This window comes from Sardina pilchardus, chromosome 20 (assembly GCF_963854185.1).
Source record: "Sardina pilchardus chromosome 20, fSarPil1.1, whole genome shotgun sequence".
Classification (NCBI taxonomy): Eukaryota; Metazoa; Chordata; class Actinopteri; order Clupeiformes; family Clupeidae; genus Sardina; species Sardina pilchardus.
Window position 1 is genome coordinate 19,314,301 of NC_085013.1, and position 22,500 is coordinate 19,336,800.

At 50.2% G+C, this 22,500-nt stretch overlaps 1 protein-coding gene across 1 annotated transcript in view; it reads left to right on the top strand.

Annotated features, from left to right (window-relative positions):
• Positions 1–22,500, top strand: part of LOC134068092 (kelch-like protein 29) — an 88,330-nt gene that overhangs the window by 49,591 nt on the left and 16,239 nt on the right. Inside the window, exons 7-11 of the mRNA XM_062523606.1 lie at positions 1,412–1,608; positions 5,318–5,577; positions 14,686–14,884; positions 19,135–19,317; positions 20,436–20,616. Of these exons, the coding sequence (XP_062379590.1) occupies positions 1,412–1,608; positions 5,318–5,577; positions 14,686–14,884; positions 19,135–19,317; positions 20,436–20,616 (1,020 nt within the window). The remainder of the gene's footprint in view (positions 1–1,411; positions 1,609–5,317; positions 5,578–14,685; positions 14,885–19,134; positions 19,318–20,435; positions 20,617–22,500) is intronic.

Genomic DNA, 22,500 nt, shown 5'->3' on the forward strand with positions numbered 1-22,500 from the left:
CTCTGCCCTGAGACGAGTGGCTGCTGGCTAGCTGTGGCAGTGCTGATGTTCTCTCTCTCTCTCTCTCTCTCTCTCTCTCTCTCTCTTCCCCCCATCCTCCTCCCCTCCTCCTCTCCCCCTTTTCCTTCTTTCCCATCGATCTAATCACTCTGTCCATCACCTAGACATCCGCCTGTTTGTCTGTCTGTCTGTCTGTGTCTTTATGCAAAATTACGCTTTTCAACCACACTATGTTGCCAAACAGTTGGAATGCAAAACAAAAACCACGCATGCACGCACATGCACAGACACACACACACACACACACACACACACACATACACACATACACACACACACACACACATACTCACACACATACAAAAGCACAAGCCACCATTTGCCAAAGCATGGGCTTGGTGCTGCTGTTTGTTGGGCGCCGTTGCAAATGGCGTGGGTGGAGAAAATGGAGGCAGGAAACATTAGGGCTATTTCCTTGTCAGTGCCTTGCGGGCGCGAGTCCATTGCTCAGCTGGTCCGCGCGTTCCCATTACCGCCGTGTCCTTTCATTAGAGAGTTATCAGCCACAGTGACTGCATGGGGAGGCATCACGGAGCCGCCTGGCACAGCCAAGCCCGCCCATGTAATGGAGGGTTGTAGGCCCCCATAAGACCCACACACACCTCTCACAAAACACCCCCCTCCCTCCCTGCCTTCACGCCCCCCCCACCCCCCCTCGCCTTTCGAAAAGAAAACAATAGAGGCCACCAATCACCAGCGTTGCCACCTCAACAAGCTGCTCGGCGGCGGCGGGAGAGAAAAAAACGGTGGCTGGCTCTCTGCCCTCTCTCCCCGAATGAGACATGGCTCTCTGCTCCAGACTGCTCCTCTCCTGGATGAATTTTAATGTGCGCTATGCATGATAATGTACAACTGCAGGATCCCCCCTCCCTCCCCAACCAACCAACACCACCCCCATCCACCCCCCCCCCCCCCCCCCCCCTTAAGCTCAGACTGGGAGATGCAGTTCAGTTCAGTTCTGTCTCCAGTCAGAGACAGTCTCCGCAGATTAGGGAGAGAAAAAGGGAAATAAGCAGCGTGCCGTGTTGGATGTGAAATTAAACATCACCCAGCAGATTGGGTCCTCGCCGCATGCTGTGTCTTAATGATCATATCGTGATTTCCTGCCCTCCCACCCTACTACCCAACCCACACACACACACACACACACACACACACACACACACACACACACACACACACACACACACACACACACACCACCTTAGCACCAGCTGTGTTGATGTCTAAAGTGTAGCAGGCAAGCGTGGCGTGCCGTGGCGTGGTGTGTGTGGGGGTGGGTCAGTGGTTTGATCAGCGTTTGGTGTGGTCAGCGGCGTGGTCTGACCGCGGCGTGTCCGCTGTGCCGCAGGTTGTCCAGCGAGAGCCGGGGCGGCGAGAAGCTGCGTCTGCTGATGAGCAACATCAGCGCGGACGTGCTGGAGCTCCTGCTGGAGTTCGTCTACACCGGCTCCCTCATCATCCACTCGGCCAACGCCAAGACCCTGCTGGAGGCCGCCAACAAGTTCCAGTTCAACACCTTCTGCAAAGTCTGCGTCTCCTTCCTAGGTAAGCAGCCCCCGCCGTGCCCTAATGTCTGTCTGTGTGTGTGTGTGTGTGTGTGTGTGTGTGTGTGTGTGTGTGTGTGTGTGTGTGTGTGTGTGTGTGTGTGTGTGTGTGTGTGTGTGTGTGTGTGTGTGTGTGTGTGTGTGTGTGTGTGTGTGTGTGTGTGTGTGTGTTTGTGTTTGTGGTGTGTTGTCACTTGCAGCTTAGACGAAGCAAATCTCTGCTTTTCGCTCCTGAACGTCGCCGATTCTTGCCTCAGCACGCCAGTCTGGTCTCCGTTGTTGTCTAGGCGATGGGCGAGGGGTTTATGGGATGTCCTGTCGCAGTCAAGTCTGATCATGCTGCCAGAGTCCCAGCAGTGTGTGACACATCTCCTCTTCCTCCTCTCTGCTCTCTTCCCCCTCTCTCTCCTTCCTCCTCTTTCCTCCTTATCCCCCTCTTCTTATCACTCCCCCTCTCTCCCTCCCTCTCTCTCTCTCCCTCCCTCTCACTCCCTCTCTCTCTCTTCACAGCTCTCTCACTCTCTCTCTTTCTTTCCTTTTCTCTCTCTCTCTTTCTCTCCTTCTCCATCTCTTTCTCTCCTTCTCTTTCTCTCTCTCTCTCACTCCCTCTCTCCCTCTCTCTCTCTCCCTCTCTCTCTCTCCCTCTCTCTCTCTCTCTCTCCCTCCTCTCTCTGGTGTTCTGCATCGGTGGTGGACCAGAGCTGATTAATAGACGTCCAGTGCAGGCCACTCCAGTGTAAACACGAGAGCGTGATTAATGCACTTATTAATGCCGCCCGCTCCAGCCACGACCGTTTCCACGGCGCCGGACCTGGAAATTAGTCCGGCGAGCGTCGTTTTGGCCGTGTCAGGGGACACCCCCCTCCCCACCCCCCACCCCCCCTCCAGCTGATGATTTGTGTCCGTGATCCCGAGAAGATAAAAGTCCGCTGATCATAGCAGCTTATGGGGAGGAGACGACACAGGCTCCCTCCCTACGCCACTGCCCGCTACACAGGGCTAGCCAAGCACCGCTGTGGGCCAGCCTCCCATATACATTTTTCAACACGCCCGGCGCCTTTCAAAGACCGGCTGTGGTGACGGTGGTGGTGGTGGTGGTGGTGGGGGTGGTGACGGTGGTGGGGGTGTGGGTGGGGTAGGCAGCGGTTCTGCATGCTCCCCCTGTCACATATGGCGGAGCCGGGTCTTTGGCTTTTAATGAAGCCTTAATATCCCCGCGCACCAGAAAGGGCTGCTCATTCGCCACCAAATGTCACCGTATGCGTGCGCCGCCATATGTGTGCACGGAGACAGCGGCGGGGACCAACACGCCTCACCTTCCCTGTGGCCTCGAGCCGCGCTTTTCTGACAAAGAAAGAGAGAAAGCGAAGGAGAGAGCGAGAGAGAGCGAGAGAAAAAGGAGAGGAGATCAGGCGGAAGCCGGTGAATGGGAGTTGACGTGCCTTTTTGTGAAATCCGTTCTGCACTTCAAAAAGATTCCTCAGCCCTGGCGTCTGACCACTGAGGTTGGGGTTTGTCTTCCAGTATTCCTGTCAGTTCCCACCTCTGGGAACTGCCATTTAATAATCCATGAACGCCTCACTTGGTATGAAATGACATTTATTCCTTTAGGGATACTTTACTGCGGAGTGCTGGGCCCAATATATGCGAGCCGTAAGATAAGACATGGAGAGGTGTCAGACCCACTCGCATCCTCCTCACTTCGTGGGCAATTAGCATAGATATTTAACATCTCCAGTAAATATCGGCGAAAGCTGCTTCACACCACGACACGTGATGTGTTGGACCGCTTTCAGGGATTTGCCCTCCCCCCACTTCGGAGGGTGTGAGAGAGAGAGAGCGGAAGAGAACGGATCTCCGCGCTGATCTATGGAGCAGGCCTGCGCCCAAATAAGCACTGCCTTTTAAAAGCCTTATTAAAGTTAATAAGAATCAGAGGGAATTGTATTGCAGCGAGCGCAGCCCCCTTGGCTGTTTACAAAGCCGAGCCACCGGCTTTTTCTCCGCTGTGTTCCGGTGTACAGTAATGCTATGCAGCCCTCAAACAGCTCATTTAACAGCAGTCGGAGACACCAAGTGGAACATATATGAGCTGCCTTTGCAGAAATTACCAGTCATTAACACTGCAAAATGAAATTGGTGCAGGGATGATGGTGTAATGATCTTGATAATCTCTCTCGTCGCCTAATCGTACACATTAGGAAAGAGATTCAGCTCTTTTGTGTTGGTGCACACATGTACTGTAGCATGTGCTCTTCTACAACGCTGATCTGTCTGTCTATTGCCAGTGTTGAGAAGGGTACTTTTAAATTACTGTATTCCACTACAGATTACAAAATACATGCCCTACAATTTATTTTGTAATTTATTTTGTAATTTGTAATAGATTACTCAAAGAATATTTTGGATTACATCAGCATTGTATTATATTTTATGAGCAGTGGATGAAACCGTTATTTGGGGTTATGTGTGCTTTGGTATCAACCAACCACCTGGTTTACAATGAGGATGGATGTATGTATGTACCTACTGTATGTGCTATGAGACACTTCATGTCATTGTGTCAAAGACAGAACAGAGATGCTTTGTCTGCACATAGGCTAAAAGGCTACCCAATCCCAAACAAAGCATACACAGATTATTTGTAGTGCATTTCAACAGCACACTGGGGGTTACATGCCTGTTTGCAGAACACTCTGTCAAGACACAAGAGCCTGTACTGGCCTAAACATGGTGGCTAGATATAGAACCTACTGACACACGACAAAACTGATTATTATACATTCTACATGCCCTCAGAGGTTTTTCATTTAGGTTATCAATCTAAACAGAGAGAAGAAGAGACGGGAGCCAAATATTTGAATTTGAGTTTGAAAAGCCTTGGCCTATGGGTTATAATGGTTCACAATGCAATCCCTGAAATGTATCAGTGTAACCTTATTTTGAGTGCCATCCGTTTCATTTGCAGCTGTATTTAAATACAGTTACTCATATTTTGTATTTCAAATACGTAATCCAGAATACATGTATCAGTTACTTCCCAACACTGTCTATTTGTATGGCGTTTATTCTTATTTTATGGATAATCTGTCTCGATCTACAACACTGGAATGAATGGGCGCCATCTCAATGGTACAGTGTGCATGTGTTTCTTTAAGGGCACCACAGAGGCTGGCAGGTCTGCGCCATTCAAAGCTATTGGTTTTGGGAGTTATTTAGCTGACCTTTCTGTGCCATGAAAAAGGGCTGTATCTGTCTATACTGATCAAAGGGACCCCCAAGCAGACCTCTCCTGTGTCCAATCGATTTGCCCTCTCAGTTCTCTGCCCCCACCCCCCCCCCCCCTCCCCTCCCTCCACCCCACCAGCTGTTTGAGATTTTGTGCCCGCCCTGGTCCAGTGTGCAATTCACCCAGATAAATATAATCCAGCTCAACACCACAACACAAGGCCCACACCCTCTGATTGGTTATGCTTTATGCATTCGGTTTGTCCTTGCGCGTGTGTATTTATCTGTGTGTGCGTGTGTTTGTGCGTGTGTGTGTGTGCGTGTGTGCGTGTGTGTGTGTGTGCGTGTGTGTGTGGTCGCGCATGTGTGTGTGTGTGTGTGTGTGTGTGTGTGTGTGTGTGTGTGTGTGTGTGTGTGTGTGTGTGTGTGCGTGTGTGTGTGTGCGTGTGTGTGTGTGTGTCCATGTGTCTTCTGTCTATCAGAGAAGCAGCTGACGGCCAGTAACTGCCTGGGCGTGCTGGCCATGGCCGAGGGGATGCAGTGCACGGAGCTGCACAACATGGCCAAGGCCTTCGCCCTGCAGAACTTCCCCGAGGTGGCCGGCCAGGACGAGATCCTCAGCGTCTCCAAGGACGACCTGGTCAGCTACATGTCCAATGACAGCCTCAACACCAAGGCCGAGGAGCTCGTCTACGAGACCGTCATCAAGTGGATCAAGAAGGACCCCAGCAGCCGAGTCCAGGTAATGCCCCATGCATACCACTCTGGGTATAAAACCTCCATCAAGTCCATCCCTGTGTCTCCAAAAGCTTACTTAAATTGGCCTACACTACCATATTTTAATGCTGGTCATAATGGTGGTACTTGGAGAGCCAATTGTTCTCTGAGGTGGTACTAATTGTGAAAAGTTTGAGAACCACTGCACTATGCACTTACACTAAGTATGTGAAGTGTGCAAGTAGGCGGTTTGAGACACATACCCAAGTGTGTTTTTTTTTTAGTCCCAGGCATGTGTCTCAAACCGCATACTTACCACTACCACTACCGTTAGTACACAGCTTATGTGCACTAAGCGCTAGTGCCCACTTTCCAATGGTTAGTATGTTGTCCCAATATCTGCACTATACACTTACTGTACAGTACGCTAAGTATTTGAAGTGTGCAAGTATGCGGTTTGAGACACAGCTTCTCCACCATCTCCGTGAGCCTCTTTAGTTGATGCCTGTCACACAAGCCTGACATTTCATTTCACTGCGATGAAGCCACTTCATCAAACGAGGCACAGATGGAAAGGGTCGTAAAAACTAAACGGGCGAGATTGAAAAAGATGAACTGAAATAGAATCAGACCAAAGGGGGTTACTCTGTGGGAGCACGTTTCAATCTGTTTTAGGCCGTTTTTTTTTTTTATCTGTCTTGATGGAAATGAATTTCATGTTGTGTTTATGTGCAAGATGTTTTTGACGTCGATGTTTAATATCCGCCCGTTGGAGTACGCGCGTGTGTGTTCTGCGTGTCAGAGTCGAGTAAGTTCAGCGGTTGAGCGGCTCCCGAGGCTGGCGAGGGAAGGGAAGCTGAACGGGATCAAGGCTTCTCCGTGGCGGCGGAAAGAAAAGATGCGCACATGTGTCACTCGTTTACTCCAAGCACTCGGCGAATGCTTTGAGACCTGAGCTGTCCGTCGCGCCCTCTGACCTCTGCGTCCTTCAGACAAGAGATCGTTTTAGAATGGACGTGCCTGTTCTCTCTGACTATCCAGCTGTTACTGAGCCAGAGACCCGTAGCAGTTACAGATCCCCGCGTGTTTACGGCCTTTATTTATTTTTATGCGCTCTATTACGTAATTGCCTTTCGGGAATGATCCACTAATTGTGTGAATCTTTTTCTCAGCCAGAGCCTGTCATAGCTTCTAGGGGACCCCATATGGATTTTGATTTGAGTGCAATTTGGGACCCCTGTGGGCCATGCACCATAGATAAAAGCCAGTGACCTTGTTATCACATAACATAATTGTGTTGTCGTTTCCTTACCGTGTGATTAGGTCATAGTGGCCAGTTGGGCCGAGTCCACATTGACTTATTAGCTGCTTTTAGCTGGTGAGACACATGGGCCTGTAAATATCCCATGTGCTTTGGCAGGAGAATGGCAGAGTACAGTACAGCAGGTCTGCAGTGTTGAATATTGAATATATGGCAGTAAAAAAAGCTAGTGTACCCTAGAGAACGGTTGCAATTGTGCTCGGTCATTTGAAAGAGGGAAGCCATTTTCCTATGGAAGGTGTGTGGATGATAAATATGTAAACATTTTTGAGTATATTGTTATTGTTTACAGTGGGTTTTTTTTTATTATTATTATTATTTAATTGGTGTGAGATCTAAAGTACAGAATTTCCTCTTCTCCCCTAAGGGGTAGGCTTGAAGTTTCGCTCCTTTTCATCAGTGAGAAGCAATGACTACAAACAAACAAGCTAAGTCTCAAGGAGCGCGCGGGGCGGCACATTCTCCTACTCCCCGTAGTCCTGCGTTTTCTGACAGCACCTCTAACGGGCGTGTGCGCGGTTTGAGACGCCACCAGACTCGGACAACATTCACATGATTTTCCTCAGATTCTCCTCACGACAACAAACGGCTCCTCGCCAAGTGACTCAGCAGCTCTACAGATCCTCCGGCAGAAGGCTGTTAGCTGGCGGCGAATGCACAAGAGGATACTCAATGCTTTTCTTTTGATTCTTTCCCCGTCTGTTTTCCTGCAGCAGCACACACACACACACACACACACACACACACACACACACACACACACCTCCCTCCCTCCTTCTGCGTCTCGCCAGTGTGTACACATACCAGGGCTGCGGCGAGCCCGTCGAGGAGTTCTGAGGGCAAGCAGGAATTTACACCAGGTCTTTCCTCCCAAAGCCAGCAGCTTTAGCAGACACCTTATCTCCAACATCAGGGCTCGGGCTTAAATCGTCTCTCCCGCTCAGTCGGGGAATATAGGAAGGGAACAGAGACGAGCCTCCTCCCGCGCCCGCTTCTGAAATCCTCATTGTTTAAAGACTAAACTAGGCAGCATTCTCTCAGCATTTCAGTTTTTCTGTGGCCTATGGTGACAAATGCGGAAATTTTCATAAGCATGTCTGTGGCAGAAGCGAATCCATTTGCCACGATTTCATTATTTTTTTTTGTTTTGTTATGTGCATATGATTGAAAATAATTTTTTTCTTATCATCAGTGCAATCAGAATTTACTAGATTCCAGATTAAATCAGCGTTTTGCCAAGCAATTTGTTCATTCCTGCTGTGTCTGATTGTATAAGTACATCCAAAAAGTTATGGAAATTAAGCCGCTGTGGATGTGCCGGGAACACAAAATGGCTTTTGAAACTCTGCACACAAGCTCTTGAAGCCCCATTTTGTGTAATGCCTTCTAACATGTTATTTCAGAGCGCAAGCACGTACGAGTGCGGTCACTTGGGACAAGTTGTGCCTCCCCCTCGGTTCGAGCAGGCCGGCGTGTTTTGTTTTTTATTTACTGCCGCTGAAAAGCCGCTGGACTGCGGAGGTCAGCTCGGGGAGGTTGATTGGGCGGTGCAGGTGCAGAGGTGAAAGCGAAAATAGATCCCCGGCCAAGAGTTTTAGCGCAGCAGTTCCAGCCGCGTTCGAAAACGAGGAGGTCCGTCGCAACGGCCACCTCTGTTCTCCGACCGCTCTCCGACAATAAATCTACCTCCAAATCCACCAGTGGTCTTCCCGGAATAGGCTTGGGGAGCACTGAATCAAACGCCAGTGACTTCTGAAGGTCACGGAGGGCGCACGCGCTTTGTTGGCCGCGGAGGCTCGTGTCAAGTGAAATATACAGCAGCCGGAGAGTGTGGAGCGAGCAGGAGGCCAAGGCTGGCTCCCTCCGAAGCCCCTCTGCCATGGGTGGCCAAGTCCTGGACAACGTGCAAGAAAAAGTGGAAAAAGCAAGCGGCTTGAATTTCCAGCTGAACGGCGAGAGGAAAAAAACAATCCACACACAGCCCCCTTCACACTGTTGTAGAAACCATTTGTTCCTCTTGGGCCACCACCACCAACACCACCAACACGAACTATACCATTAACGCTGCCCTTTGGAGTTCAGAGAGAGGAAACAAAGTTGGCTTTTTTTTTGTGCTGACGTTATTTGTCCTGTATTTGTTCTCGCGTTCCCTGCATTTGCTTCACAAGTCACAACTCTTGCCAATTATCTCGCTCTGTTTTCCTGACACTGCGTCAGAGCGGACGGTGTGACATGCGCACATATGTCTCCGTGTCGGAGGCCTCGCGCGAATCAGCCGCACCTGTCAATCACCCGCGGCGCTGCGGCAGAGGAGGAGGCGGGGAGCGGCGCGAGCCAATGGAGCGCGCTGTTTGGAGAGTGCGAAACTATGCTGTGAAACAAGCTCAGATGGCATGAAAGAGAAGCAATGGAGATTGATGCAGTGACCTTATGTTTATTTGGCCCGAGACAGACTCCATTGAAAAAGCGCGCGCGAGAGGAAATCAATCTGAATTCGGCTGAAAATGAGCTGGGCTCGGCGGCAACAGTCCCGTGGGGCCCGCAGCCTATGAAATCACAAATCCAGCGTGGCACTGATGCAGAACTGTGAGGAAGAGCTCTCTCTCTCTCTCCCTTTCTCCCTCTCTCTCTCTCTTTCCCCCTCTCTCTCTTTCTGTTCATTTATTTCTTTATTTCTTTTCTTTTTTTCCCCGTTCCCTTGTTCGGTTTCTCTCTGTCGCTTCATAGTTTCTCCCTCTCTGTCTCGCTCCACTTTGGGGTTTGTATTCCAGGTTTCAGACCATTTCAGTCCAATTTGATGGAGTGGGTAGATACGTACAGTAAGGTAGGAGTCTTTGTTTACCCTGCCAGACTTCTTTGGTGTGCTGCGCGCGGCTGAGTGTATTATGCAGACTTGTGCTGCGCGTCAGAGGCAGGAGATGGGGAGCTACAGTATATATGAAATAAGCACAGTGCACTCAGACAAACGGCTGCTGCTCTGATGTGGCTCGGCCTACTTCAAAGGCCGGTTGTTATCTTATTATGATGTGTAATCATCAGATAAGACCAGGCAATAAAAGAAAGATTGGGACTGCAATCACAGAACCAGAGAGAGAGGTTGAACTTCTGATTAATAACAGAAAAATGAATATAAAAAAAACAGATGCCTTGGGGGTGGTGGCAGGTAGAAAGAACATGATTGGGCGTGTGCTCTGATCAAGTGGCTCCTGTGGGGGGGGCCTGGTGCTCTGATCAAGTGGCTCCTGTGGGGGTGTCGTGGCCCCGAGCACAAGTTGTGGGTGACATTTGGGTTGATCCGTCTGAAGAATCAGACCATGATTGGCAAATTGGCAGAGCTTGCTTTAAAACCCACATCTGATCAAAGCCTCTGCGTTTATTTATTCAGCTTTCATACACATTCCAAGACATCCATCTAATCTGCATGAATAATATATAGTGTCAGATTTTATCCAATCAGATGGGATCAAACTGATTGGATTTGAGGATTTCGATTTAGTGCAGTGCAACTCCTATCGCAGAGAGGAAATGGGGGGGGGGGGGTTCTTTGTACAAGGATGGCACGGCAAATTCTTCATTTTATTGTTATCGGGTTTTTTCTCATTCCGTCTGTGTTGGATAATAATGTGTGGTTCTCACTGGTCTGAGAGCTGTTGCTATAGGCCAGCTAGAGTGGAGGGTGACAGTTGCCATGCAGTGGTGGTGGTGGTGCTGAAAGTGAGCAGGCTTATTATGGTACACCTGCCATTAGCGGCTATGCTGAGGAGCAGCGATGGCTCTCGCAGCTCAGATGTGTGTGCATTTGACTGCTGTTTTGTTAAACCCCCGCGGCACCTGGCTCCTTGTCCACCTGGCTTGTTTGAAGACAGCTCTCAGTCGGGGGCAGCTGTCTCCTGTGTCTCCTTATAGCTCTGTGCCAATCTGCCTCCGCTCTCTCCCTCTCCTAACCTCTGATTGATTTACTTTCTCCCTCCATACCTCCATCCCTCCTTCCATCCATCCCTCCCTCCCTCCCTCCCTCCCCCAACTCTTTAGAGACAATTATTTGCCTCTGACCTCAACACAGAGCCTGCTTTACCATCAGATGCAATCAGCAGCGACGGCAAGCTGGGTGACAGGGCCTCTTTCTCCCGCTGCAGGTCATTTTTCACTGGCTGAAGGCAGGCACCCATATTTAATAGGAATCAAGCACATCCCCACACAATATGTTCAATACGCCGCTGACAGCGCTCGGCGCGCTAAGCTCCCGGTCGCCGCGGCGACGCTGTTGAAGTGCAGACGCGGGGCTTTCTATCACAGCGAGAGGGCCGTGGCGCCGGCGACCGGGCTTCATCCGTCTCCTTTTCAGCAGCTCCGCCGGTGCCCATCAATCAAGCCGTAGCCACGGAGACAGCTCAGCGCTAGCGTCTGCCGGAATTAGCATGTTTGGACGAGTTTCCGACGGGGCGGGCGCACACACGGTGCTGATCGCTCGCATCTCCAACCCTCACACTGCTGCTGATGCTGCTGGAAAAAAAGAAGCTTGTTTGTTCCATTATTACCCCATGTTAAATAGTATAAAAAACGTATTTACATGTTCTGGAACAAATCTGTAGTTTTCCTAGCGATTTCTAATAAAAAAATGAAATGGGAACTCGGCGAGCATGTCTGGCCATAAACCAGTGGCAACAATAGTGCGGTGTCAGGAGGCTGCTCCGTGAACAGAGAGCCATGAACTGCTCATTACGGGCCCTGATTTAAGGTTGTGCAGCTAACTGCAGTAATTGGGCCTCTCTCTTGATTAGCTTAGCTACAGTATGTGGCCGCCACAGAGCATGCATTAGACGCTGTGGAGCCATGAATAAATTATTAGCTCCACAAGCTTATTTACGTAGCCCTTGTTGAGGGTTGCATGATTGCATCTGTGTGTGTGTGTGTGGGTGGTGGGTGTGTGTGTGTGTGTGTGTGTGTGTGTGTGTGTGTGTTGATATCTTTGTGTGTGTGTTGATATCTTTGTGTGTGTGTGTGTGTGTGTGTGTTGATATCTTTGTGTGTGTGTCTGTGAGTGTGTGTTTGTGTGTGTTTATATCTATGTGTGTTTGTGTATTTGGTTGGACTATGTAGCAAGTAAGCCTGTATGCGGTATGCAAATTTCCTTTTTGTCTTCTGCATATCAATGATTTTTTTTCTGTAGCATTTTAGTTCTTTCTAAAGTCTCATTACTGCCATGTACCACAGTGTAGTATAGTATTACTATTTAGCTCTTTGTTTTTCAATGCCACAATTTTTAACAGTAAGAATGAATTACATAGTGCTATCACTCTCTCTCTCTCTCTCTCTCTCTCTCTCTCTCACTCTCTCTCTCTCTCTGTCTCTCTCTCTCTCATATGGTCATGAATGAAGGTTTCTGCTTCAGTCCTTTAATTGAACTTTTTAATGGCCAGAATTACTTTTTTTGTCGGACATCACGGGGGAAATGAAGTGGGGAATGTAAATGAAAATAAATCAGCAGTTCTGGCATCAGCAGTAATGTGAGAAGGAAGGGAGAGCTTCTGGTCCCTGCGGTTCACACCGCAAGCGGCTCCGTTGCTGCAGTGGGGCCAACAGGGAGGGGACGGCCATGATGGAAAACGTCTCCAAAACAGGGTGCAGTTGTCAGCGTTTCTAAGCTTCTAAAAGACTCCTCTTTTTTTTCCCCCTCTACCCAGGATAAAACCGGATTTCAGCTGTGTGGCACTTCGCTATCTTGATCGCATATTCATTGTAGCATAGCGCCGAGTCCCTGATGCCATGACATTATGGCAGATATGCTCAGTCAAGTCAGGAGACGAGCCGCATTCACATTCCCAGATCATGCAGTCGATAAGCCTTGATTGCCTAGGCAGAGGGGGGAATGGCTGTAATCCAGTGGGATTTCCAGTTCCGGAAGTGCTGGCTACGGATTTTCATTTTTTTCTTTTTTTTCTAATACCTTTCCCTAGCGTTAGATATTATGACATGAAGAGCGTGAGAGAGAGTTGGAGGAGAGGAGCTGGTGGAGGCATGAGGAGTGTGAGGGAGAGCTGGTGGAGAGGCTGATGGAGGCATGGTGGAGTGTGAAGAGAGGGGCTGGTGGAGGGCTAATGGAGGCATGGTGGAGTGTGAAGAGAGGAGCTGGTGGAGGCATGGTGGAGTGTGAAGGGAGGAGCTGGTGGAGGGATGAGGAGAGCAGGAACTGAGCTGGAGTAGAGGGGCTGGTGTAGAGGGATGAGGAGTGTGAGTAGAAGGGCTGATGGAGGGATGAGGGAGGACTGATGGAGAGGGGCTGGTATAGAGGGATGAGGAGAGAGTTGGAGGAGAGAGCTGGTGGAGGGCTGAGGGAGGACTGGAGAGGGGCTGGTGGTAGCATGAGGGAGGGCTGGTGGGGGTGCTGAAGGAGGACTGGTGGAGGTGCTGGGGTAGGAGTGTGAGTAGAAGGGCTGCTGGTAGCATGTGGCGTCTGCTTTACTCACTGACCCTGCCCTCTGCAAATGCCACATTGATAAACTAGCGTGGTGTTCTGGTGCAAATGGCGGAAGACATCCTCCCACCTGGGCCTGTTATGAGATGCCGCGGGCTCTTTCCCCCATGCGTGACCTGTTTATTCTCCCCCCGCAGTCTTCAGCCGGACGCACCTCCGCCTCTACTGCCCACAGGTGCCCTGCACCAGCCAGCCAATCAGAGAGTGGGCAGCCAGCCAGCCAGCCAGCCGGAGTTATTTTCGAGCTGCTCTCTCCCTCTCGATCTCGATCTCGATCTCTCTCTTTCTCTTTCTCTTTCTCTCCCTCTCTCTCTCTCTTTCTTGTTCTCTCTCCCTCTCCCCCCCCTCTCTCTCTTTCTTTCTCATTCTCTCTCCCTCTCTCCCCCCTCTCTCTCTCTCTCTCTCTTTCTCATTCTCGCTCCCTCTCTCTCCTTCTCTCTCTCTCTCTCTCTCTCTCTCTCTCTCTCTCTCTCTCCCTCTCTCTCTCTCTCCCCTCCTCTCCCTCTCTCTCTCTCTCTCCCTCTCTCCCTCTCTCTCCCTCTCTCTCTCTCTCTCTCCCTCTCTTGCCGTGTGGCCTCAGTAGGTGTGTCCACATGGTTGGCAGGTCTCTTTTGAAACCCAATGCCAAGGAGAGCAGAATAAAGAGGAGTGAAAAAAGCTGCAGCAGCTGCCGGGCACGTCGCTTTGTGTTTACAAGTCCCCCCGACGTGGACAAAAGGCCTCGACGGAGATGTACTGGAACAAGCAACGATTTCGGTGATGGGATTGCTCACCATGGCAACCCCCCCCCCCCCTCTCTCTCCCAAAAAGCCCTCTCCGCGCTATGTGTTGAACACAGCGCTTTTTGGCTCACCTGTGCTACGGGCCGTTCTGCCCGCTTATTACCATCCAACAGGCTTCGCATGCGGCCGACAGGCAGTGATGGCGTGTTTGATTACCCCTTAATTGGGAGTGGAGTTCATGGCGAGAGGTTTACCAGCGCGCGCAGGCTGGCAGCGAGGCCGTTAGAACTGGATGCCACTTTTCTTTAAAATGATGCTCCGCCGCGAGGAGGCTGCCCGGCTTAAAAAAAAAAGGGCCGGCCAATTTACGGCGCTTCAGATGGTCACGAACGCCCAAGCAGCAGCCCAATGGTGTTTTTTCTCTCTTTATGTGTTTGTTTATTTGAGAGATTGCCTCTTGCTATTCACGCCTGCATCTGTGATCCTCGCTCCCATATGCTGTTAATTTTTTATGGGTTTTTAATCAATTGTGTTAAATTAATTGATTTTGCTGAATCTCTCTCTCTCTCTCTCTCTCTCTCTCTGTGTCTCTCTTTCTATCCCTCCATTTCTCAGCACTTGTCGGAGCTGCTGGCGGTGGTGCGGTTGCCCTTCATCCACCCCAGCTACCTGCTGAACGTGGTGGACAACGAGGAGCTGATCAAGGCGTCGGAGGCGTGCCGCGACCTGGTCAACGAGGCCAAGCGCTACCACATGCTGCCGCACGCGCGCCAGGAGATGCAGACGCCGCGCACCAGGCCCCGGCTGTCCGCAGGTGAGCCGCCCGCCGCCCGCCCGCCCGCCCGCACACCTGTCCGTGCCCCCACCTTTCCGTGCCCCCACCCCCGCGGCGGCCGGGAGGGGCACAAAAGCCACGAAACACATTTGTATATTCATGTTTGCCAGTTCTACTGTTCTGTTTGCATTTTACATTCAATTAGCAGAACTATTTTATGCAGAGCATCTGGCGCGGGTGGGAGTGTGCAAGCTGCAATGGGAATCTATGACTCTTAATATTGGTTGATTATCAACAGCGAGTGAAACAGATGAGGCCTTAATAGTTTTTCATTCATTTGTGCTTTTTAAACTTGCGAAGATTTTCTATGTTAGTGATTACAAATTATAGATATTTTTTTTCCGTTTGTGCTTGGAAGATTCATCGGTACAAAAATCAAGGCAAATATGCTTTTGTTATTATTATGAAGGCCTTTTTGTTGAAAAACAAATTTATATGTCAGAAGCTTTTGTGGCATTTAATATTTTTGTCATTCCCAGACTTGAAGTTTAATCTCATTCAAATGCTTCATTGTTGATGGCTTGTTCTGAGGGACTGTTTTCGCAACATTGAGTGTTAAATGAACCCGTCAGTAGCATGGCATACAGTCTCCAGTTTGTTTAAGGTTTATTCCAACAGTTAGGCATCTGTCACATTGTCAGGCTCTGGAACATCTTCAGGATATTACTTTAGGACATGATTGAAAGAAAGCTCAATGGGAAAGCAGCCAAGTTGATTTTGGGTTGTTATACTTGAATACCATCATTTCTCAAAATGAGAATAAAACAGATTTAACAAGAGCTACTTAAGGATGTGACTACACATACGCTTAGTGCTACTCCAAATATGGCCGTCTCAGGGGAGAAAAGTAAAAAGCGGCAGCGCTGGATTAAAGGCTGCGGGCGTTGGATGGCGTGCGATGCTGGAGATGCTGGAGCCTGTCAGCTGGGCCTGACGCGTGGCGTGCAGCGGGAGCTGCCTTCATCTTGTATTCCTGCCCCTCCATTTTAATGAAGTTAAAGAGTGACCTCGCAGGACGGCCAGGGCCGGATCACACGCCGCCTGGCAAACAAACTGTCAACAGTGGGCATCCGAGCACCTGCGCGCCGCCAGGCTAGCCACATGCCTCGCACACACACACACACACACACACACACACACACCCTCCCTTCTTCACCCTCTGTGTCCCACACTTTCATCCAGCTCATAAATATGAGGGTAAATTTCACCTGTGTTTACACACTACAGAGAGGGAGGGGGAGAGAGAAAGAGAGAGAGAGAGAGAGAGAGAGAGAGAGAGAGAGAGGGAGGGAGACAGAGACAGAGAGAGAGAGGGAGACAGAGAGCAAGAGAGAGAGAAAAAGAGAGACAGAGAGAATGTCAGCACACATGAACCCTGGGGAAAGGTCCTGTCAGAGCTGCGATACAGCTGTGGCTCAAGACCCTCCGAGGAAGCCAATCTGTTTTCTAGAACATTCCCCTCTTTTTTTGGGCTGCCTGCTTTGCATCTCTCTTTTTAAAAGCGCCTCATGCATAAATAAACCTGTGCCGTTTGTGTTTGGGAAACTCAGACACGCTTTAGTGTTTATAAGGCCGCAGCATTTACATGACAGACAGTCGGGGTTAAAAATAAATCCTCCGTCTATTCGAAATGAATGATGATCTAAATGTGCTGGTCTCGTGAAGAGCCAAGAGCTGAGGTGTGTGTACAGTATCTCTCCACCCCCCCACCCCCCCCCCCCCCCCCCCACCCCTCTGAGGTCGTGTATCAAGTGGCGCCTGTATAAATCCCACACAATCAAGCCAGAGCCGTTAAAAGCAATCTCTTGCTTCAGCTTCCTCCACAGACGTTTACTGCTATGCTCAGCTGTTTATTGGAGCGCCTCCGCCGCGCTGTTCTGATGCTCTCAGTGCGGAGGCCACGGAGGCGAGAGCGAGAGGAGAGAAGGAGAGAAGGAGAGGAGGAGAGGAGGAGGAGGAGAAATCTTAGCCCCCTCGGTCGCCAGCGCTAGTGTCCGCGCAGGGGCTTTTGGCGCGAGCGCCGCGCCTTTAAACTTTCGCCCCCTTAATATATTGTAATCCCGGCATCCAATCACGCAAGGTGACCAGGCAGAGCGGACCCCCCGCCGACTGGCCCTAATGCCTGTCCGCTCAGGTTTGTCAGCGGTCGGGAGGCTACGCCGGCCACAGCGGCGGCCTCTCTGCCATCCACAGCGGGGGCCCTGGACCCACAGGAAGGACACAGGCCCCTAAGCCCCGATCCCCAGTCATCCTCTATTAGCATGCTGCGCAGAGCTAGCAGCACGGATTACCCAGCACAGGAGAGAGAGAGAGAGAGAGGGAGGGAGAGAGAGAGAGGGAGAGAGAGAGAGGGAGAGAGAGGGAGGGATGGAGAGAGAGAGGGAGGGAGGGAGAGAGAAATGGGGGGAGAGAGAGAGTCAGGGAGAGAGGGAGGGAGGGAGGGAGGGAGACATAGGGAGAGAGAGAGAGGGAGGGAGGGAGAGACAGGGAGAGAGAGTAAGAGGGAGGAAGGCGAGGGGGAAGGAGAGGGAGGGAGGGAGAGAGAGAGAGAGAGAGAGAGAGAGAGAGAGAGAGAGAGAGAGACTGGTGGTCAGGTGGACAGGCAGTGGAGGGCACGTAGGGGACAGATGATGGACGACCTGTCCGCTCTGATGTTGGTGAATGCAAGCGTGTCCCCGGGCCTGCTGGGAGACGGGGGGTGTGGGGCCAGCGCAGGGCAGCTCCGGCATGGCCTGTCCAGGGGAGTCCGGCTGTTGTTCAAGCCCCAGTTTCTGTGTGTCCTACTGCCCTGTGGCAGCCTGCCTCACTGGCTTACAGAGGAGGTTTAATCAGCTGGGCATTGAGGAGCCAGTGGCCAGTCTGCCCTGGACACGCTAAAGGAACCAGACTTTTCACACAGTGAACTTCATCCCAAAATGATTATTTTAATTGTCGTTTTTTTTCCCTCTCTCTTCCTACTTACTCCAAAGCTCGTCTATTTAGTTGGCAGTGTGTGCCTCCTATCTTACGACACAGCTGGTGTATGTGAGGTGAGCACTTCTGCTGGCTGGGGGAGAGAAAGAGAGGCATTGACTTTATGGCGGAAGCCACGCCAAAACAGACCAATAAATTCCGACATAATTTGCATGGATTTCCTCATTATTAAACCTAAGCGAAGACGGATTTCAGTAGCTTTTCCTGTTCCAAAACAAGCAGGGAAAGTTTGACATTTCATTTAGAGTCGCAGACGAGTGCTGCCTGGGCCCCTCTAGCCCTACCCCAGCTGACTGTGCTAGTAGATTGTATGTCATGAATTTTAATCCACATGGTTTTGGGATAAAATCTTGCGCGGGGAGCCTCTTTCCTGGCACCAAATGTCAGAGCCCCCTGAGCACACAGACAGAGGCGCCAAATCTCTTTTCATTTCGCTCTCGATGAAAATCGCCCGGCTTTATCGCTCCGTACATCAACACGGTTTTTATATATCTTAGCTCAGGCGGCGCGGCTTTGTGGAGCCGCAGACGTCTCGGGATGCAGACAAAGACGTGCGCTACAGTATATTCTGCTCCGCTGAGGAGGTTAGGCGGCGGTGACACTGCGTTATGGGTTCGGCCCTGAGACGGCGGCCGGCGCGAGGCCGTGTTTGCGTCTGGAGGAGGAAGGTGCTTTGTCAGGTGCGCGCGGCCGCCACTGACAGCTCTCAGACTGCCATTTGTTCATTATGCCTCGTTGTTTAATCACATCCGAGTCCCTACGGCCACTATGCAGTTTGTTTTTGTTTATTATTTCCTTCTATTTTTGTGTTTGTGAAAAATTAGGCATCAAAGCTAGGTGCTACTGTGATGACAGCAAGAATGATCTGGAAACAATGGAGTCATGGTACATTGTGTATAGTGTTGTAATGATGTACAATCTATTATGACAATGGTCATTCCATTCAATTCATATGACTAAAAATGTAAAAAAATAAAGCTAACCTGAGTGAGAACTTTGGATAGTCAGAAAAAGCGAAGAATCTTTTGTGCAATGCCACTTACAACTTCATGAAATGGGCCAGACCGTAAATTGCAATCCCATTGTGAGTGAAACTAGAAAACCTTTTCTCTTGTAATTTTCCCCTCGCTCTCTGCCTCTCTCTCTCTCCCTCTCTGTCTCCCTCTTTCTCTTCCTCCCTCTATCCCTTTCCCTCTATCCCTCTCTCCCTCCCTCTCTCTCTCCCTCTCTCTATCCCCCTCTCTCCGTCTCTCCAGGTGTTGCAGAGGTGATTGTGCTGGTGGGGGGTCGGCAGGTCATTGGCATGAACCACCGGTCCCTGACAGCCGTCACTTGCTTCAACCCGCAAAACAACAAGTGGTACCCCCTGGCCAGCCTGCCTTTCTACGACCGCGAGTTCTTCTCCGTTATTTCAGCAGGGGATAATATCTACCTGTCAGGTAATCAAGTCTTCCATGTGTCGCTCACAGCATGGACACACCTCCCACGGGTGACACGCCTCTATTTTTAGTAACCTAGGTTCACTCAGGAGGAGGAGGCAGGGGTGTGTGTCTGTCTGTGTCTCTCTCTATGTGTGTGTGTCTGTGTGTGTGTCTGTGTCTGTGTCCGTGTGTGTCTCTCTCTATATATGTGTGTGTGTGTGTGTGTGTGTGTGTGTGTGTGCACACGTGTGTGTATATGTGTGTGTGTGTGTGCACAAATGTGGATTTGGATTATTGTATTTTATTTGATAGATAGTATTAAATACAGTACATTGATTGCTATGCCATTGTGCGTTACAATGGTGTAACTCTTAAAGTGAGTTAAGTCTATATTAGATTCAAATTATAATAAGCATATGAAATAAAGAAATATCATTTCATTGTAGTCATTTCTCATTAAATATATTTCCTTTGGTATAATAATCAGTGCCCTCAAACACATGCCACAGCAGTTCTAAGTGTTGTGGCAATGCAGTATTTCCCCATAGGTGTTCCTTTGAAGAGTTTCAGACCTACTTATTGATGTATGAGTTTTTATATAAAATGTAAAAATATATCACTGCAATGTGCTTTTCGATGGAAGTAAATGCACTTGGGCACTTCTTAATGGAGAGTATGGGGAAAATAGCAGTGAAATGTGGCCGGTGAAAGAGAACCATTGGCGGTAGCTGGTGTCACCAATCATCATTCTAAATAATGCAACAGTAATGCATGAAGCAACTCAGCCATTTTGTTCAGCGTTTGAGATGAGCTATACTTACACTCAGCCGACGCTCACCTGCGCATCCGGCTCACATTAGCATCTAAATGCCAGCCTGTTATGCGCCCAAATTGAGCATTCATTTCAACTGTGCGCCCCCACCTGCGTAGCAGGAATAGCTCACCAAAAGCCCACCTAAAGCCCGCAGTACAGTAGCTGTCATTTTCCACCCAAAACAGATTTTCCGCCACATCTCTTTGTCAAAAGCGTTCTAATTTGCGCGGGAAAAAAAAAAAGCGGATTGAAAAAAATGATCGAGGGTGTAAACGGAGACTTGAGCGCTCATCAGCGTCCGCCTTTTTGCACCTTCGTCCAGGTGGAATGGAGTCGGGCGTCCCTCTGTCAGACGTGTGGTGCTACATGTCCCTGCTGGACAACTGGAACCTGGTGTCCAGGATGACGGTCCCGCGGTGTCGGCACAACAGCGTGGTGTACGACGGCAAGCTCTACACCATCGGCGGCCTGGGCGGCACGGGGAACCTGGATAACGTCGAGAGGTGAGTAGAGATAGAGGGAGAAGCGAAAGAGGATGCTTTTTTTTATGTTGTCTGCGTGGAACATCTGGCGGCGGGAAGCCGTGTGTGTGTTTTGGAAGTGGAGAGAGAGAGGAGGGGAGGAGGGCGATTGGACCCCGCCGCGCCGGCAGGTAATCTCGTAATTAAATCTCAGCCATACAGATCACGGCAGGCAGGCCAGTTTTTCAGAGGTAGATGAGAGAGGAGGCTTTGCATTGAACCAAGCAGAGCGTTTGAAATGCATAGGGTTTCGTCGACCGGCATTAAACGCATCCGACCCAGTCAGTGCAGTTCCAGCCTTAATAGGACTCGGCAATTAATGCGTATCTCTTTAAGTCGCCTTGAAGGTGTTGAAATGGGCCGTTTTGTTTACTGCAATTCACCAACTACTGAGCCGCTGAACTCTAGGAGTTTGGAGATCCGCTGGCTAGCTTTAAGACATTTATAATCATCATTTGGCTGTCCTGTTTGCATGCCGAGCCTATTCTTCTTCCTTACATTTCCATTTTATTTGCGGTTGGCATTTTCTATTATTCTGATGGCTGGCCGGGGAGATGGCGAGAGACAGCGCCTGGGTCGTCTGACAGGGTTGCCAGGTATGGGAGCCGAGGCCTGGCGCTCCGCAGCCCAATATTAGAGCTCGTGGATTTGCATGAGTCAACGAGTGATTGACAGCGTGCCGCGAGCATCATTGTTTACAGAGCTGTGGTCCGTCTTCCAGTCAAGGCTGCCAGGCGAAGGCCCTGGCGCTGCCTCCATCTCCTCCGCTGCCGTCCCCACCCACACACACACCATCCACCCACCCCTCCACCCACCCCACCCGAGCCCGCTCCTAATTTGTGGAGGCCCATCCATCTTTCCTTCAGTTTCACGCTCCTAACCATGAAATCTCCCCGCGCTCAGAATTACGTCCTCAATCAGGCCGTTTCTCAAGGCCTCTATCCGCCGTCGCTCAGAGAGAACTGTAACTCTAATCAAGCCCGCGCAGCTCCGTGTCCTGCCGAACGCGGCCCTCCCTCCCTCACCCAGCAAACGCCGCCGACGCCAGATACATCAGGGCAGTGCTAGCAGAGCGCGCGTTATCCGAGGTGTTAACTGCGCCGCGTGTATTTAGCTAAAGTACAGAGAGCTAGCAGGGTGAATCGGGTGTCCTGCAGAAATCTCACACGCATAGCATATACTGTGTACACCCTAGCGTTGTGCGAGGAAGAGTGTATGCTAGGAAGTTGGCCGCGATTTATGCTAAATCGGTCGTAAATCACCACCGCTGCTAACGCTAATGCCGCGCTAATCATCACAGGAGCTGACTGCATTCCGAGCCTGTTCCAAGGACGCCCAACCTTTGTGCCATTTTCCAAATGCCACACCCCTCGAGGCTTATGTTGTAGCGTAAGCACACGCTCGGGATAGTTTCGCAGGATGCCGCCCACTGCAGTGTTCTCCTCGCCGAAGTAGTCCCCTTAATTGCTCTTTTATGAGGGAGCTCTGGTCAGAAAGCACCCGTGTGTCTCAATCTCAGCTCCAGCCCCAAGCACTGCTTGCTCTTCTATAAAGCAGGGGAAGAGAAGAGGGCAGAATCCAGACACACACTCTCTCTCTCTATCAATCTATCTATCTATCTATCTATCTCTCTTTTTCTCTCTCTCTCTTTATCTATCTATCTCTCTTTTTCTCTCTCTATCTCTCTATTTCTATCTCTCTTTTTCTCTCTCTATCTCTATCTCTCTCTTTCTCTCTCTGTCTCTGTCTGTCTCTCCCTCTCTATCTGTCTGTCTTTCTATCTCTCTCTCTCCTCTCTCTCTCTATCTGTGTATCTATATCCTGATCTCTCTCTCTTCCTCTGTGGCAGTTCTTCCCTCTCTTCCC